The sequence below is a fragment of the Branchiostoma lanceolatum genome, chromosome 18 (genome assembly GCF_035083965.1).
Source record: "Branchiostoma lanceolatum isolate klBraLanc5 chromosome 18, klBraLanc5.hap2, whole genome shotgun sequence".
Classification (NCBI taxonomy): Eukaryota; Metazoa; Chordata; class Leptocardii; order Amphioxiformes; family Branchiostomatidae; genus Branchiostoma; species Branchiostoma lanceolatum.
This window is the reverse complement of record NC_089739.1, coordinates 2687754-2703920: the sequence shown is the minus strand read 5'-3', so window position 1 is coordinate 2703920 and position 16167 is coordinate 2687754. Positions and strand designations below refer to the sequence as shown.

The 16167-nt window shown below is 40.7% G+C and overlaps 3 protein-coding genes across 3 annotated transcripts; all 3 read left to right on the top strand.

The window, feature by feature from the left end:
- Positions 1–540: 540 nt before the first annotated feature.
- LOC136424594 (uncharacterized) lies at positions 541–3220 on the top strand. Its single transcript, XM_066413210.1, has 6 exons — positions 541–714; positions 992–1078; positions 1495–1539; positions 1770–1888; positions 2399–2543; positions 2970–3220. The coding sequence occupies exons 1-6, from the start codon at positions 660–662 to the stop codon at positions 3218–3220; spliced, it is 702 nt and encodes a 233-aa protein (XP_066269307.1). The 5' UTR covers positions 541–659.
- Positions 3221–4326: 1106 nt separating this feature from the next.
- LOC136424436 (uncharacterized) lies at positions 4327–7837 on the top strand. Its single transcript, XM_066413035.1, has 8 exons — positions 4327–4501; positions 5369–5455; positions 5626–5670; positions 6125–6243; positions 6466–6571; positions 6740–6878; positions 7222–7302; positions 7622–7837. The coding sequence occupies exons 1-8, from the start codon at positions 4441–4443 to the stop codon at positions 7779–7781; spliced, it is 798 nt and encodes a 265-aa protein (XP_066269132.1). The 5' UTR covers positions 4327–4440; the 3' UTR covers positions 7782–7837.
- An 869-nt stretch (positions 7838–8706) lies between these two features.
- LOC136424235 (uncharacterized) lies at positions 8707–14783 on the top strand. The gene is made up of 6 exons (XM_066412767.1): positions 8707–8911; positions 10675–10761; positions 11212–11256; positions 11700–11818; positions 12819–13045; positions 13715–14783. Exons 1-6 carry the CDS (start codon positions 8824–8826, stop codon positions 13887–13889), a joined length of 741 nt encoding a protein of 246 aa, XP_066268864.1. The 5' UTR covers positions 8707–8823; the 3' UTR covers positions 13890–14783.
- The last annotated feature ends 1384 nt before the right edge of the window (positions 14784–16167 follow it).

Here is a 16167-nt window from a genome sequence, read left to right as displayed (position 1 = left end):
AAATATATTTGTTCAATTTGATTATATTGCTTGTACTCTGAAAAAAGTGAGCCAAAGTTTGCTCCTAATGATGTTTATGCTAGAAACCGCGGTGTTGCTATGACACATCTTTGGTTACTGGCATGACGCTCCAAAAAGGGGGGAGTGTCGGAGTAAAGGGTGTCTAACTACCGCATGAGGCTGCGTCACTGACTTGTGTGTTCTAATTAGATATGGGTCACTGATTCGATTCTACTGGCGCCATTTTATTTTTAAAGGTCACAACTTGTCGGACGACATCCCTCGGCACGGCTCAAGTTAAAATTGAAGAACTCTTGCCACAGTGAATTTGCCAGATAATACAGAAGACTAAATAAACAATAGTAACACTTAATATTGGGACTTCAAGTATAAAATTTGAAAAACATTGTTCAGTTTACACGTTTGTGGCCGTATGGCATTCACACAACGAAAATAAAAAGGTACCCACTCGCATAGTCCCATACATATGGTGCGTTCCAAATCACGAGTAGGCGTGTCCTTAAATCATACCGTTTAAATACAGGTTACCTACCACGTTCGCCATGTTGTCAACGTTATAAGTAGGAGGCTTTACAAACTTTTGTCAGCACTGTATTTAAAGAGCACCCACCAAAACGACATTGACCTTGGAAACCAAAATGGCGGAGTGCGACGACAGCACTAGTTCCAGTTCGGATGAGGAATACGAGAAAAGTAGGGCAAAGTTATAATTATCTTAAACACTTGTACATTTATATCTATCTAGAAACGTTAACTGTGAGTTGAAGGCTATAATTTCTATAGTTTGGATAATGAAATACTATGATGTGTGATAGACGATTCATTCACCCTATATTGCAGCTTTTATATCATAAGTGGAGCTAGACCACTCAGTGTCTGTGAGACTGGAAGGGCCGCAAAATGCATTTTAGTCACGTGGTGGGTGAGGGGTGAAGTTTGCCACCTCTGATTGTCTTGTGCTTTTCTCTAGTCGTGGCTCAGGCTGCCCCGGAAGAAGAGGGGGTATTCAACACGCTGTCAGCTCTCTCCAAAACTCTGGGGCATGTCAACAGGGGACGTACGTATAAATCTGTTCTCTACGGCATATGAAATTGAATTGACTACCAGTTCAAAGCAGTATGGCCTATCATTTCTATATGATATAAACGACACAGATATGCCGTGATATATTTCATGCATTGTAATTACTATCATGTTGATATCATTGTTCTTACCTTTGTGCATCTATAGTTATAGAAGACCTGTACTTTATTAAGTCAACAAAGTTCGGTGTGTATTAAATTTATACCAATTGAAAATACCAAAATCGGTACCAAAATATGCCAGAAATATCTCGTATATACATTTTTTTCTGGGTATAGCGTTATTGTAAAAGCATTACTTTAGTTTACGGTTTCATCGGTCTGAAAACGTATTCCAAAATTACAAAAATGAAGTCGATAATCTGAAAATACTGTATGTCAACATTTGCAGGTAAACATGACAACTATCGTCACGGAAGGAGGCACAACTTTGGTGGTGAGTTGAAGCATAACCAATATGGGCACTTATGATATCATTTCTGAAATCATTATCATTTCTGAAAACTATGCGAAACCGTTCCCCTAATAGAAGATCAGCACGTTTGCAAATAGCCACCGTGATTCAAACAAGTTAAAATGCAAATGTTTTGTTTTCAACGTCTCTGTACTTTCTTGTTTTCAAAATTTCTAAGACGTCGAAAGATCTAAATCTTTTTACTTTTCTAGGTAAGGACTATGATGATCCGCACGGAATCATGGGATATCTCGACTTTCTCTCCCGCCCAAAACACATGGGCGTCTTGAAACGGCACGGTCTTCTTAAGAAGTTAGGACCACTTGGTGGGGTGAGGAAAACGTTTTTATATTCTAGACGACTTCTAGATGTATAGGTTCTAGGATATCAATCTTATTTGCATAACTAATGAACAACAGGTATATAAAGACATACGAGAGATTTTTGATTTCACGGAGGTATGAGATCATTGGACTCTTGTATCATCTTCCCGACGACTTTTGATTTTCTGTGAAGATTGTTATATATCATGAAGGAATAACGTATAGATTAAAGATGCAGAAAGAGGGAGAGAATGAATGGATGAATGAATGAATGAATGAATGAATGAAAAAGGAAAAGAAGGAGTTATGAAAGAGAGCGTCGGAATGTGAGAAATTGTGAGTGTAATGTAACAAACAGACACACAGACACAGAGATAGAGAGAGAGAGGGAGTTAGAAAAGGTTTGCAATCTTAGCTACCGGTCACTTTTAAATAAAGGTCACAAGTAATTAGGTAAACAACATTACGTGACTTTCTGGTAAAGATAACTTCAAAGCTGCCAATTTCGGTTTTGCCAGGTTCTTTCGGGCATGAAAGGTCATCACAAAGGTCGTCGCCATGGCGGCGGGGGTCGTCATGGCGGCGGGCGGCGTCACCATGGTAACCACGACTTCGGGCGGCTGGGCAACCTGGGAAAGGGCGCCTGGGGCAGGAAGGGAAGACGTGAGTAGGAAAAAGTTAGATAAATATCTATGATACACAACTAAGAAGAATTCATCTCCAACAGCTACAACATTTCGTTAGGGACCCGTCATAATCCGGCTGCAGCGCCACCTAGTGGTGGGTAGTGGTTCCAGTCATTATTGTCTTTCGGAAGGTAGCAGAAGAAGTACCAAAGTGTTGATGAAGTAATACATGAATGAAAATTGCACTTTTCAATGCATGGCTTTCTACACATGCCCTCCTCATGCTATGTTTTTATTGTTAAAGTTTGATGTTGGCGTGTTACGAAGAAGGGCAGTTTTACTGGCTATACAGATACAGAACAACCAGCTCCGGATTTGCATATATTTGCACATGTCTTTGTTTATCCTGCCACGTGCTCTTGCATAATGTAAAAAAAAATATTTTCCTTCTTTTTTTTTCAAGGAGGAGGACGTGGACAACGTCAACGCCATGGTCAAGGCTACGCACATGGCCATGGTCACGGCCACGGGGGGCACGGTGGTGGGGGGTGGGGAGGCCCCCGGGGTGGGGGTCCCCGTGGGGGTGGGGGCTGCTACAGGGGGATCCGCATGCACAACTTTCACGGGCTGGGTGCTGTACTCGGCGGGGAAGACTGCCACAGCGGAAGCGGAAGCGACAGTGGTAGTGGCAGTGGTGAGAGCGACTGCGACTAAAAAAAAACACACACACAAAGACAAATAAACACATGTACACGATATATTTGAAAGTTTCCGAAATTTTGCCTAGTGGTGAGGCTGGAATACCATATTCTTCGTTTTACTATAAATAACTGTATCAGAAGGCACCATGCATGAAATGTAGATAAAGACTATGGATAAATTGAATAAAACTTTTCTCCAACAGTGGACTGTTCATTTGTGGTCATTCGTGAACGTTACTAACTAAAAGTTTTCTAAAAATTCTCCGAAGCAGCAAATATAGTAGTTTCCAAGATACGTTTCCAAGCAAATATAGTAGTTTCCAAGATACAAAGAAGTGATCTCAGATGGCCAAGACTCTTAGAGACTTGACTGGTCCTTGTCGAAGGCCATCTAATTAGTAAGCGCAGAAGCGGAGCTAATCCTTGGTTGTGTTTAACCATGTAAAACATCTTTATCCGACGACGCCTTTTTGTCAAAACAGGTGGCACCGTGTTTTCAATGTCTAGATACTCCTTTACGTCCTCGGCAATTTGCTGTTGAAAAATATCTACCAAAGTAGGCCGAAGAGTGTGAATTATTTGCCTAACGGTTGAAAAAGCATATTTCTGAAGTTTAGCAAGATTATTCAACGCATTTCTAAAATGTCTAGTATTTCTTCAAGCAGCTAAAGGAACTAGTCTGGTAAAGACTAATTTTTATAAAGAAGCACATAGAAGAAGGTTTCACAGTGTACAACAACACAAGCGATTTGTTGTTGAGTTGGTTTGAAGAATGTGATTATAACGTACACAGGCTACTTTTCTCATTAAAAGGTGCAACGCAAACGCTTATCTCTCATCAACTATCTATGGGTCAGTAGGCAGGCTGTCAACAGTAAAGAACTGGTCAAACAACTTTTTCAAGGGCGGAGCATCTCAATACTAGAAGCAGGGACTTGAATTGCAAGAATATGACAAAAATGTACAAAGCTCGCGGACACTACGGAACTTATAGGTTTTTTAAGTAATGCAGTGGCTCTTCGATGCAAAGGTACAACCTTGAAAATTGAATCACATACTCTACAATGGTGTTATATAAACTAACTCTCCCCCTCAAAAAGTGGCATATTCCTGAAGTAGGTGTGGCCGAAGTGTGCAGTCACATATTATTTAGTGACAGAGCTGCACGAAGCTTTAAACTTTCTGAGAAATAACTTATTGTTTAAGAGAATCTTTGCTTGGATCATAATCAAGATGGCGGATTGTGACGATAGCAGTAGCAGCAGTTCGAGTTCTGATGAAGAGTTTCAAACAAGTAAGTGTTGTCTTATTCTGGCTACGTTTGAAATATATTTTTCTGCATTTATAATTTTTCTACGAGAACAACACACGACTTGGTATCAGATTCGTTTTTGAATCTAGCCTTGCGTAGTTTTGTTCTGAAGATATTTCTAATGAATGCCCTATGTTATAGATATATTTATATTATTAGTATTGGCTCGTATTAGGGACAACAGCCCAGGGATAAAAATGTGTGCATACAATTATGTGATATGACAAGATTCCTTGAAATGTGTAGTGCCCAGGTACTTCTATCGCATAGCCTGCGTCTATCTGTCAAAATGGATGCCTTGTATTAATCTTCACACCAAGGGTAGGCTAGTACACCAATGTTTAAAACACTAAGCCTGACCCTACATCTGCTTGGAGATTACGAGTGACGTCACAACAACTGTGTAAGGTTCAGTCTTGTGATGTTCTCATGGTGTCAGAATTTACTCAAGTCACACCCAGATTCTTATAGTTGCCGTGGCAACACTGAAGCCCGGAAGGCATTGTCCTTGTTATACCTAAACAAAGGCGACACACGTCAATGGCACAGTGTAGGGACAGTGCGTTTTTACTACAGCGTTTTAAAAGGGAGCGAAATATTGTGGTTGGCATCCGCGCACGTGTGTGTGTATGTGTGTATATATGTGTGTGTGTGTGTGTGTGTGTGTGTGTGTGTGTGTGTGTGTGTGTGTGTACGAGTGAGTGTGTTTGTGTGTGTGTGTGTGTTTGTGTGTGTGTGTGTGTGTCTGTGTGTGTGTGTGTGTGTGTGTGTGTGTGCGCGCGCTGTTTTTGTATTTTAGTCTTTGGATCACAAAGAAGTATCTGATCGCATTGTTCATCGTTATTTCAGTAAAGGCGGAGTGTGCTCCGGAAGATGAGGGGATATTCGACCACCTGACCAAACTCTCCAGCAAGATGGGAAAAGCAAACAAAGGCCGTACGCATTATTATCATAACTATCACTACTAAGTATTTGCTTTATATCATTGATATCAAAATGGCAAATTATCTACCTATTTTAATGTCTAGATTTTGTGGTATTTGTTGATTTTAGCACAATCTAATAAAACGTAACACTTCTTGAAACAACACTTTTTGATTTTACAGGAAAGCACAAAGCCTATGACGACAACAAGAAGCACTCGTATGGAGGTACCTGTTAAACCTATTTTTGAAATGGCTTAATTTTCTTAACAAATCATCACTTTGGTAGTTTTGAATTTATGAAGGAGTGGCTGGCCGTGCCTCCTTACGCCGCCGTATCGGTCGTACACACCCATAAAAATCATCGTGCCTTACCTTACCCTACTCCCCAAGCAGAGGAGTGTTTCCGGCTGGTTTTTGACGTGTTTTAGGCGTTTTTGTCGGGCTTTCTACTTTGTCATGTTTTTTTTTCTCTATAAACCACCCATAAACCCGACAAAAACGCTTAAAACGTGTGAAAAACCAGCTGGAACCACTCCTCTGCTTGAAGAGTAGTGTGGTTTATAAAGAAAAGAAAAAGACAAAGTAGAAAGCCCGACAAAAACCAGTCGGAACCACTTCTATGCTTGGGGAGTAGTTTTACCTCAACAGACGTTGACTTTTATTTGTCTTTATCAACCAGGCCGTGACTATAACGACCCCCACGGCGTGATGGAGTCCCTGGAGTTCCTGGCTAAGCCGGAGAACATGAAGAAACTAAAGAAGATGGGGATGCTGGACAAGCTGGGACCGCTGGCGGGGGTAGGCAACTGCCATTAACGATGACGATCGTTTGTTTGCAAATACATGAAGGCTCATTGCAAGTACATGTAGTAAGGCTATGTTGATTTGATTATATGGATGACATCCTCTTGGAACACCAAACTGATGCGAGCGAGCGAATAAAAAATTTTCAAAAATAAGGTCACTAATGTATGGTTGATGTTATGAGACTTTATCATTATCATGTCTTCTCACATTCAGGTCCTGAAGGGCATGAACAAGAAGAGCAAAGGGAAGGGAGGACGTGACTACGACTTCGACTGTCTGGGGGGCATAGGTCAGGGGTCATGGGACCGTCCTAGTCGAGGTCAGGACTAGTTTGAGTAACTTTTATCTATTAACTTAATTTTTCCAATGTTAGATAGAAGACAATGTTTTATCTTAGGCTATTCAACATGTTCACGTATTCTTTCCAAAAATAGTTCACTAATAAATATAATTTCAATTGTTCTTATTTCTCACTTTTATTTACCAGGGCATGGAGGAAAACATAAGCGCGGCAAACATGGACGGCGCAAGCGCAGTGGTTCACGTTCTGGTTCCGGGTCAAGGTCGGGGTCACGTTCTGGTTCCGGGTCAAGGTCGGGGTCAGGTTCGCCTGGTGGCCGCCACAAGTAAGTCAAATCTCTCTCCCTTTCATTCTCTTTCCCCATCTCCTTATCTCTCTCTTCGCCTATCTTCTACTTTTTCTCTGTAATTTCTCTTTTCTCTCTCACGCACTTACTGTGTGTGTTTATGTGTGTGTGTGTGTATGTAAGTGTGTGTGTGTGTGTGTGTGTGTGTGTGTATGTGTGTGTGTGTATGTGTGTGTGTGTGTGTGTGTATGTTTCTGCAGTGCAGTTTTTGTAGGTTCAGCCAGAGAGCGCTTACAGTCATGAAGTGGTGAAGCCTGCTTTCATTGCCTTGTCAGTGTTAGTGTAGTCTAATAACTTGTGACGTCTTTTTGTTCTCCATTAGGCACGGCAAGCACGGCCGTAAGCATGGGAAACACGGCAAGCACGGATCGAGATCGCCTTCGCCTGGCGGAGGCCGTCATGGGTAAATAATATCTATCTATAACATCATTAAAAAACACACATAGATCATAACTACGTTCCAAACAACTCTTGTTGTTGTTAAAAGTGGACTCACCGAATTCTCGTCCAGTCATCTGGTACTCTTGATAAAAACCGAGACTACTATGAAGATGATTGGAAGACGATATCGGTCCCCGTCCCGGTCCAATGAAGGTTGATAATTCAGCTGTACCTGGCATTTTGGCAGGTTTAACCATCTAACATGGCGGACAATGCTTACGTCATAATCACGTGGGTGCAAACCTATTGACGTCATATTTTTTGTTGTTGTCCGTACGTAGGCATGGTCGTCATGGTAAACACGGTAAACACGGCAAGCACGGTAAGCATGGCGGTCGTGGCAAGGGGATGAAGTATCACAACCTGCACGGCCTGGGGAAAATGCTACACGGAGGCGGCGGCTGTGATGATGACTACAGTAGTGACGATTACAGCGACTAGCGATGACGTCGTGCACGCTTCTTAGTGTCGTCATTTGTAATTGTCTAGTTTTTTTTTTTTTTTTTTTTTTTTTTTTTTACATTTTGAAATGCTAAGAGGGAAGCTGTGGTCTTAAAATCCTCACGCGGGTTGAATTGTGATTTCATCAACAACGTATCATTATGTTATTAGTAATCAAAGACATTAAAGTTGGTTTTAGTTGAAGCTTTAATATTGTGTATATGTCATTATTCCTTGGTAAGACATGATGATGATCCAAGTTTCTTGATATAAAGAGCAATAGCCAATATTAGAGGCTTTCGCGAAAGATGAATCATACAGCAGTTGTTTTACACGCTGTACAATAATTGCACGATTACACACCTGAAGATGACGTCACCGCAAATGACTTGGAATGATGTCAATCCATCCGTGACCTAGTTTCCCATGAGCCTCTAGTTTGTTGTAAAAACATCGACTCAAGGACAAGCGATTCGAACATACGTGACATTGAATAACATGACACTAGTTGGATAGATTTCGTTCGCCAACTTTAAACAATTTGCTTCTTCTGAATTGATAAATCTCATGTGGAAATGTTGAACATATGGGGTCTTCAGACAATTTGTTTTGGTCGTTCCGCCATGTTGTCATGTCATGACCCGGATAAAATGTGGTTCGACAAGTTCAGAGAACCAGAAGAGCGTTTATAACGCATGCTAATACGGAACTGCCCATACCTCGCTTGTGCTGCAGAGTATCTTTAGAACAACCACATACAAGAAAAAGAGCAAAGATACTAGTGATTACTTGAACCAAGTCATTTTCTAAAGTCAACACACTATGACACAACACCACATATGATAAGTACATGCGTTAGACTTCAATAAAATGTTTTAAAAAGTATGTCTACCCCCTACACCTGTCTCAATGGTTTAACCCACGCTTAAGGGCGTTTACCTTTTACCTGTGACGACGCCAGGTGTAGACAAACACACAACAGACAGCACGCCATCATTTGCCACATTGACAGTGTATCAATTCTCTTTTCGAACAATCGAACATGGCGTTCTTTGGCAACGAAGGCAGTGGAAGTGGCAGTGGGAGCGGTAGCGACTCTTCCGACAGCGAGGACGAAGAATTCCCAGAAAGTAGGTACAAGTACCCAGAATTAAGGCGTTCAAAAACTCGGTGTTTTTCGACAACTTTCGTAGAATAAAAAAACGTTGTCACCAAGTACATTTGGAGCATCCTCACTAGACAGCGTTAAACAAGGTCTGGAGTTTGATGTACCTTGTATTCGAATCTGGTGTGTAACGACGAAAGGTGGTTACACCGGTTATACATAAAGATACAACGTATACACAGACTACTGACGCTATCTTGATATCCATCCTGTTCTAGTTCCGGTTCAGACCACTGGTTGCTTCTCTGTCGAATATATCTTACTTTTGGGCACATATTCAAATGCCAGGCCCAGATCAATGGGTGCCAGACGATATTCAACAAAAAAGCGATCGGAGAAGAGATTCAGTAATGGAATAGGATGCATACTAGGCTATACTGACGCATGCACATATCTTAAGTATGGGCTTCATATAGCACGTAGCTTTTCATTCGTGTGTGCCTCCAAGGGTAGCAAGAACTTACAATCAATCTTTATTCTGAAATCAACATTGCAGGTATGTCTGAACGACACACCTGAATTACATTAGATCTCTTACAGAAGTATGTTAAAAAATATTCCAATGGACCAGATTTAAAAAAATTATCATGCGCTTATATACATTAAAAAGGTAACTTACTAAAGAGGAAACTTTTCTGTTTGTTTGCACGCTCTGATTGGTTGAGTTATACACCAAGTAAACTAAGTGAGGTTATAATCTCTAGAAAGGGTGCCCTAGATTGCATTGATAGATGCATAATAGACGTTGTCTACATTGTTGACAATCAGAACTTGTTTGAATGACTCATGCATCACAATGGTCGCAAACATTTAGTCTAAAGCTTAATGAGTTGGATAGGCTTGTATCTGAAAGAATGGGACAAAATCTCTTTCTTCACACAAAAATGTATGACATATACATTAGAAACATTATATCGGTACAAAACGTGGCATTTGAATTGCAGAGCAATAGCAACAATCACATGTATTTCTTTGACAGATCTGAAATACCTATTCAACTTCACTTTATTTGTTGTTTCCTAACTCTGTCTTTTGGGTATTTGCAAACACTGCTAAAGACAAGATGCATAGCCAGTTAATAAAGTGCATGTATTGAAATAGGATAAAAACATATTGCCATCAAAGCTACTACGAATACTTTACATATGGGTGTGAATTTTAGTCTTAAGAATGAATGAATTGTCTTAAAGACCTCCTTGTCGGAGATTCAGCCTGTTTAGTGGCTGTTTGCCTCTGTGGGTAGGGAGGAACAACACGTCACAGTGAAACCAACAGTTGGTTACATAACCTTCCTGTCATAAAAACTGTGATACAAAACATAAATCCAAACCTGCAATAGTCATCACATCTGCATCATCTAGTCACTTTGGATTGTTACTTATTTATTCCTATAACATGTTGATGACCTATGGGTATCCTTACATAGACTGAACATATACCAGTATTCCTTCCGATTGATCAAGTCCCACTTCTGATTTGTACAGTAAATAAGTTCCCTAGAAATTTGTGCAGTAGTACAAATTGCCATATGTTATATGTTTTACAATTATCGAGTGATAAAGTCGTTGATGATTATAGATGAATATGTAGTGCAGAGTTGCTGTATTCGTTTCCTTTCACCTACAAAGTAAACTGGTTTTGTTGGGGAAATGATCTTTTCAACACCATTGCTAGCTATATCATAAACGTTGCTAATAGTCCCTTTTTTGTAACTTTTTCCCGACCAAGTCATGAAGCAGGCCAGTCCGGAGGAGCAGGCTGTACTAGGGAATCTGGCGCAGCTGTCTGGCATTCTGGGGAAAGCCAACAGGGGGCGTAAGTGCACGCAGAACATTTGCTGTTGTTGATGCTCGTGATTTGGCAGACTAACAAGCTAAGCTTGTAGCCGAAAGAGCTGTTACCGTTCATAGCTTCGCTACCTGGTATTATATGTACATTAACAAATCGCGAATTCAGAGATTTTTCTCCAGCAGATAGTAGTACGTTTATATCATGTACTGTATATACATGTATGTTTCACATTTTGAACCGCCTGTTTTATGCTATAACATTACGTCCACAATGTATCTTCTCAGTTACTTGATTATTTTGACTTTGCCTTTTAAATAGTTTTCTTTCTCTATTCTATGATTTTCTATCATGCTTATTTCGCACAGTTCAAATACCTCGTACTGTTTCAAAGAGCGAACAAAAGTGATGAACAATTTGATAATACATTATACATAAATAGATGAATAAATAAGATGTGTCGTTGTCGTTGTTTAGGAGACCATGATAACTATGACGACAGTAGAACGGCACAGTGGGGAGGTGAGACAATATCTCATTTTAACAATAACCATGATAAAAATTATTATTACTGCTAATTTTGATATCATGAATTATTATCATTGTTATCACAATTACAAATATCATGATCATTGTCGTCGTTATCTACTAACATTTATCAACTATGGACGCAGTATAAAGGAAGGGCTGGTGGTGGCATAGACCAAAGAAGGTTTTGTATTTCGCTGTTTTAATCTTGTCGCCTTAAAATCGATAACATTGAGGGGTTGATCCTCCAATGTATGTCACCAATAAGAGAAATGTTCTCGCAGCTTATCCAACTCCAATTGACATTTGATATAAACACAGCGTTTGGCAGAATTAAAGAAAGGTGAATATCTCTTAGAATCATATTTTATTCGTAGCATATATATATACAACATTCCATATATCATATTATCAAATTTATTTTTTATTTTCATTAGACGATGAAGTCGAGGATCCACACGGGGTATCCAACCACCTGGAGTACCTATCCCAGCCGCAGAACGTCGCTGTTCTAGAGAAGTTCGGGATGCTGGACAAGATGGGACCCATGGGCACAGTAAGGGTTTTTAGCAGCTCTGCGTAAAATTTATGAAACGGTTTCACTTTTTATCTCCATGAAAAATGGAGATATAATTTTGGGTGTGTCTGTGTGCCTGTGTGTGTGTCTGTGTGTGTGTGTGTGTGTGTGTGTGTGTGTGTGTGTGTGTGTATGTGTCTGTCTGTCTGTTTGTGTTTCCGGATTATTGTAGTCAGCATAACTCAAGAACCTCTCAATGGATTATGATGATATTTGGAATGTGGGTAGGTGTTGGCAAGACGAAGGGCCCCTGGTACCTAATTTGGTACTGCAGCAGAACTTTCGTTTTTTCTATCTTTTGACCTCATTTGCATTGTGACAAACTATATTGAATGCCATTTTATCAACCGTTCAACTGCCAGTATGACGGTAGCCTCCCCTAAACGTTTCTTTGTTAAACCACTGACGTCACTTGTTCATAAAGTCACATGTTCAGAGCGATTGGTCATTTGAACATGAAGATGGCTTTGTTTTTGTTTTCTTACTGTGTGGGAACATGATCAAACACAATGTCTATCGGGAAAACAATAGCCCAGCTATTCCTGTTCAGTATTGTGTTATTTTCATATTTGTTTTTGCACATATTTGGTGATGGTGTATAATACCGAAGCGATTAATTCAAGTTAGCGTATGGAGTTATTTAATTACATCGTTACATGTACTACTGTTGATTATTAATTGCATGGAGGAACGACCCCTGGTAGAGTAGTGAGGTCTACTTGTAACGTTATGAATCACTTATGATTATAGAGGTCTGATAAGATCAACAAAGAAAGCAAGGAATTTTCATGCAAACCTTCCAGGCTAGCTCGCTTGATGTCCAAGACGGGTAGTAGCACTATGGATAAAGGGATGTAGATCTCTCGCAGATCTTCCAATGGTCGCAATGACAAACGTTATAACTACCAGTACAAACTAGTTGAAAGCTCAGTTTCCTATGATTAATCAATCTAATGAAATTGTTCCCGAATTTTTCCAGGCTCTGAGCGTGATGTCTAAGACTGGCGGAGGCGGTGTGGATAAGGGCATGCTGAAGTTCCTCGGGAAGGGCGCGCTGGGAGGGATGGGGGGAGGGGGGCACAAGAAGAAGAAGCACAAGAAGGGCGGCATGGGCGGGCTGAAGATGGGGGCGCTGGCCGGGCTGGGGGGCATGCTGCTCGGGAACAAGGGAGGGGGCGGGTCCAAGCACCACAAATCTAAACCCAAGTAAGGAAAAATTCTGCTTTATCACTTTTGTTCAACTAGGAATATCTCTAGATCTGCTAGCTTCTCTTTCAAAGGAGCGAACTGGGGTTGAAATAGGATGGATTCCAGGATTGAACAAGCTAGTCGCTGAATATACATCGTAGTTTACCTGCAGGACAATTCAATAGAGCTTCTCCAGAAACTTGCACCAGAAGTTTGAAGACTTTGAAGTTAAATTAAGATAGTGTTCTTTTTATTGTTGACTTGTCAGAAATAAACTGTAGAAATGTGGAGACTAACGTTATATGAAAGTTTCTGTACTTTGTCAGTCTCAATAAAGTTGAATTATGTCAGTTGATTCTTGAACTTTCGATCTTGAACCGACTAAATGATTTCAATGTTGCTGCAGAAAATGCAAAAACATGTAGTACGCAAAAACAATGGATTTAACTTCATTCATTGTGTGTTCCTGTCATGCTTTACTCTCAGTCTTTGTCGTTTTAGAACGTTTGAATTTTGACCTTCCTCTTCATATAGCCACCATCTTACTTTTGTTAGTCATAATCTTTTAATAGAATTGCAGAACATCTTACGGACGTTTCTGTACTTTTGCAGTCTCATGATCAATCATGTTAGATTACTAGTATGTCATAGTTTGACCTTCGTGTTGCCGCCATCTTGTTTCCCCAGGTTCGATTTGAGTGACGGGTTCGGAATGGAGGACGTCAAGGCGCTGGCCAACATGGCGGGAGGAGGGAGCAAAGGTCACAAGGGCGGCAAGCACAAAAGCAAGGGCATTGACCTCAGTGACGGCATAGACGCCAGCGACATCTTTGCAGCGGGAAAAATGTTCCTAAAGAAGTAGAAAATGTTGACCACAAAGAAGATGGAATGGAAGAGGAGACTTTGAGATTGAGAAAAAAGCAATATTAGGGCCCAAAAAATAGAAATAAAAAATACTGAAATCTTAATGGTAGTGCCATTTACTATCATTGTTAAGCACATTTGCGTAATAACTTGATACATTGAGCATTTTAAAACCACGCAAAATCGTGCGGTACGATGATCCCCTTAGTTTCACGAGCCTACAAAAAATCCGGCCAAAATTTTCAGTAAGTTCTCACATCACAACGATGTCATTGTTTTCATGATGGACGTTGCTATACATTGTGAGAGTGCTGTTTGAACTAATCATGTATAGAAGTGACTAAATAGATTGACTTTCAAAATCCAATTTTCTGGCCCTCATATTGCTTGGGTTTCCTTTAAGATGCTGGAGAAGCAGCAAATGGTAACCACAAAAAGGAAGAAAGAGGAAAGATAGAAAAAGAAGGAACTTTTAGATTTGTACTCTAATGACCCACTTATATATAAAATCAATGTAAGCCAACGTATAATATGGCAACTTTGAAAATATTTTGAATTGCTAAATGCTGTTGGTGTAATTCATGGTTTTGTTAAGACTACTTAGTATCTATTTACCCTACTAATACACGAAACTAGCTAAAATTCCGTGAGTTAAGATAAACAAAAACGTTGCATATGGCCTCGAGAACAAAAAGTTTTACTAAGTCCAGGTAATTTTGTCTTTAGACAACGAAGAAAATCCGGACTATTCTCTTAAACGAAGATGTTGTCAAGCGTACATGTCAATCAAACAACGATATACAATAGAATCGTATGAAGTTGAGTAATTTTTTTTCACAATTCAGCTCAAAATTGAAGTTGTCTTTTTCTTTCAATAAACCTGTCTATTATATTCATGTTTGCTTATAATTTGTGTGAGTGAAAGTATCTGGCATGTTTGCGTTCCTTGTATTGTCAGCTTGCCCGGGTGCCATCCGCGGTCAGCTCCTTCACTTCTGCATAAACCGAGGAGGCTAAAACAACAAAACCTATTAAAGTAGGCCAACTCCTGCATGAACTGACTTTGCTCAGCCACCTTAAGCCCCCCTCTCACTGGAACCGCGGCACGCTGGCAGCGTCGCTGCGTCCTAAACATGATTTGTTTTACCCTTGGCTTTATAATGGGAATATCATTCAAAACGTACAAGTATGACCAAAAAGACAACAAAACACACAAAGCTTTTTAAAGAATCGTTTTTTCTCAATGAAATTCGTTTAGTGCTTTGTCAATTCGATCGGCCGCAGCGACGCCGCCAGCGAGCCGTGGGTCCCGTGAGAGGGGGCTTTATGCTAGGGTCACATTTCCTAGCCGGGGCCCGGCCGGGCTGTTTGCGGAAACGAAAAATCAAAGTGTAAGTCCATAAATTTGCACAAGCTATGCTCTTAAATGATTTTAGGTACGTTTTGTGTTTTTATTGTCTATTATATCATACTTTTCGTTCCCAATGACTACCCGGTTGGGCCTCGGATTGGAAATGTGATCCTAGCATAAGTAGGCCAACTCCTGCATAAATAGGTTTTGTTCTGCCACCTTAGGTCAACGAATCCTGATTTCACGGTTGGCAGGTGTAGAGAGTTCACCCTGGTAGACCGCTCAGGCGCAGTTAATATCATAGTCCAGGCGATCGGTACAAGGATTGTGCAACTTATGGTAAAAGCATGAAACTTGGCATTATAACCATAAAGAATAGACAGAGTGCAATCACCATAGTTTCATCTAGTCAGTGAGTTATAGAGGTTTCACGCGTATGCCTAAAGCTCCCTCATACACAGGGCCACCGGCTTTACGCCACCATTTATAATGACAAATGCAATCCTTACAACATGTCCCAGCCCAGGAGTCGACTCTTAGGATCGAACTCGGGCCCAGATGGCGAAGCAGTGGGGTCGCGTTACCGCTTGCGCCACGGGGACATGTCGAGAGCAGATAAAACAAGCAAGCTAAGCTGTGTCAAGCACACGTGGCGTTCTCACGCGACAACTCCATCCCGCGTTTTCAAGAGATTGGGTTAGAAATTCGATTATACCTGAAGTATTTCACTCCGACGGTTAAGCCGGCGTCACAATTCATGCAAGCGTCGGTCGAATTTGTAGATCGCCCGAAGCTCGCCGAATTTCAAAATTGCCCGAGCGTCGACAGTATTTTCCAATGAAAATCTCGGGTGACGTCCGTCGAACACTAAAAACTAAAAATCCCCCATGAGGTGGTACCATCTCTTGGATATGGCCGAAGTCAG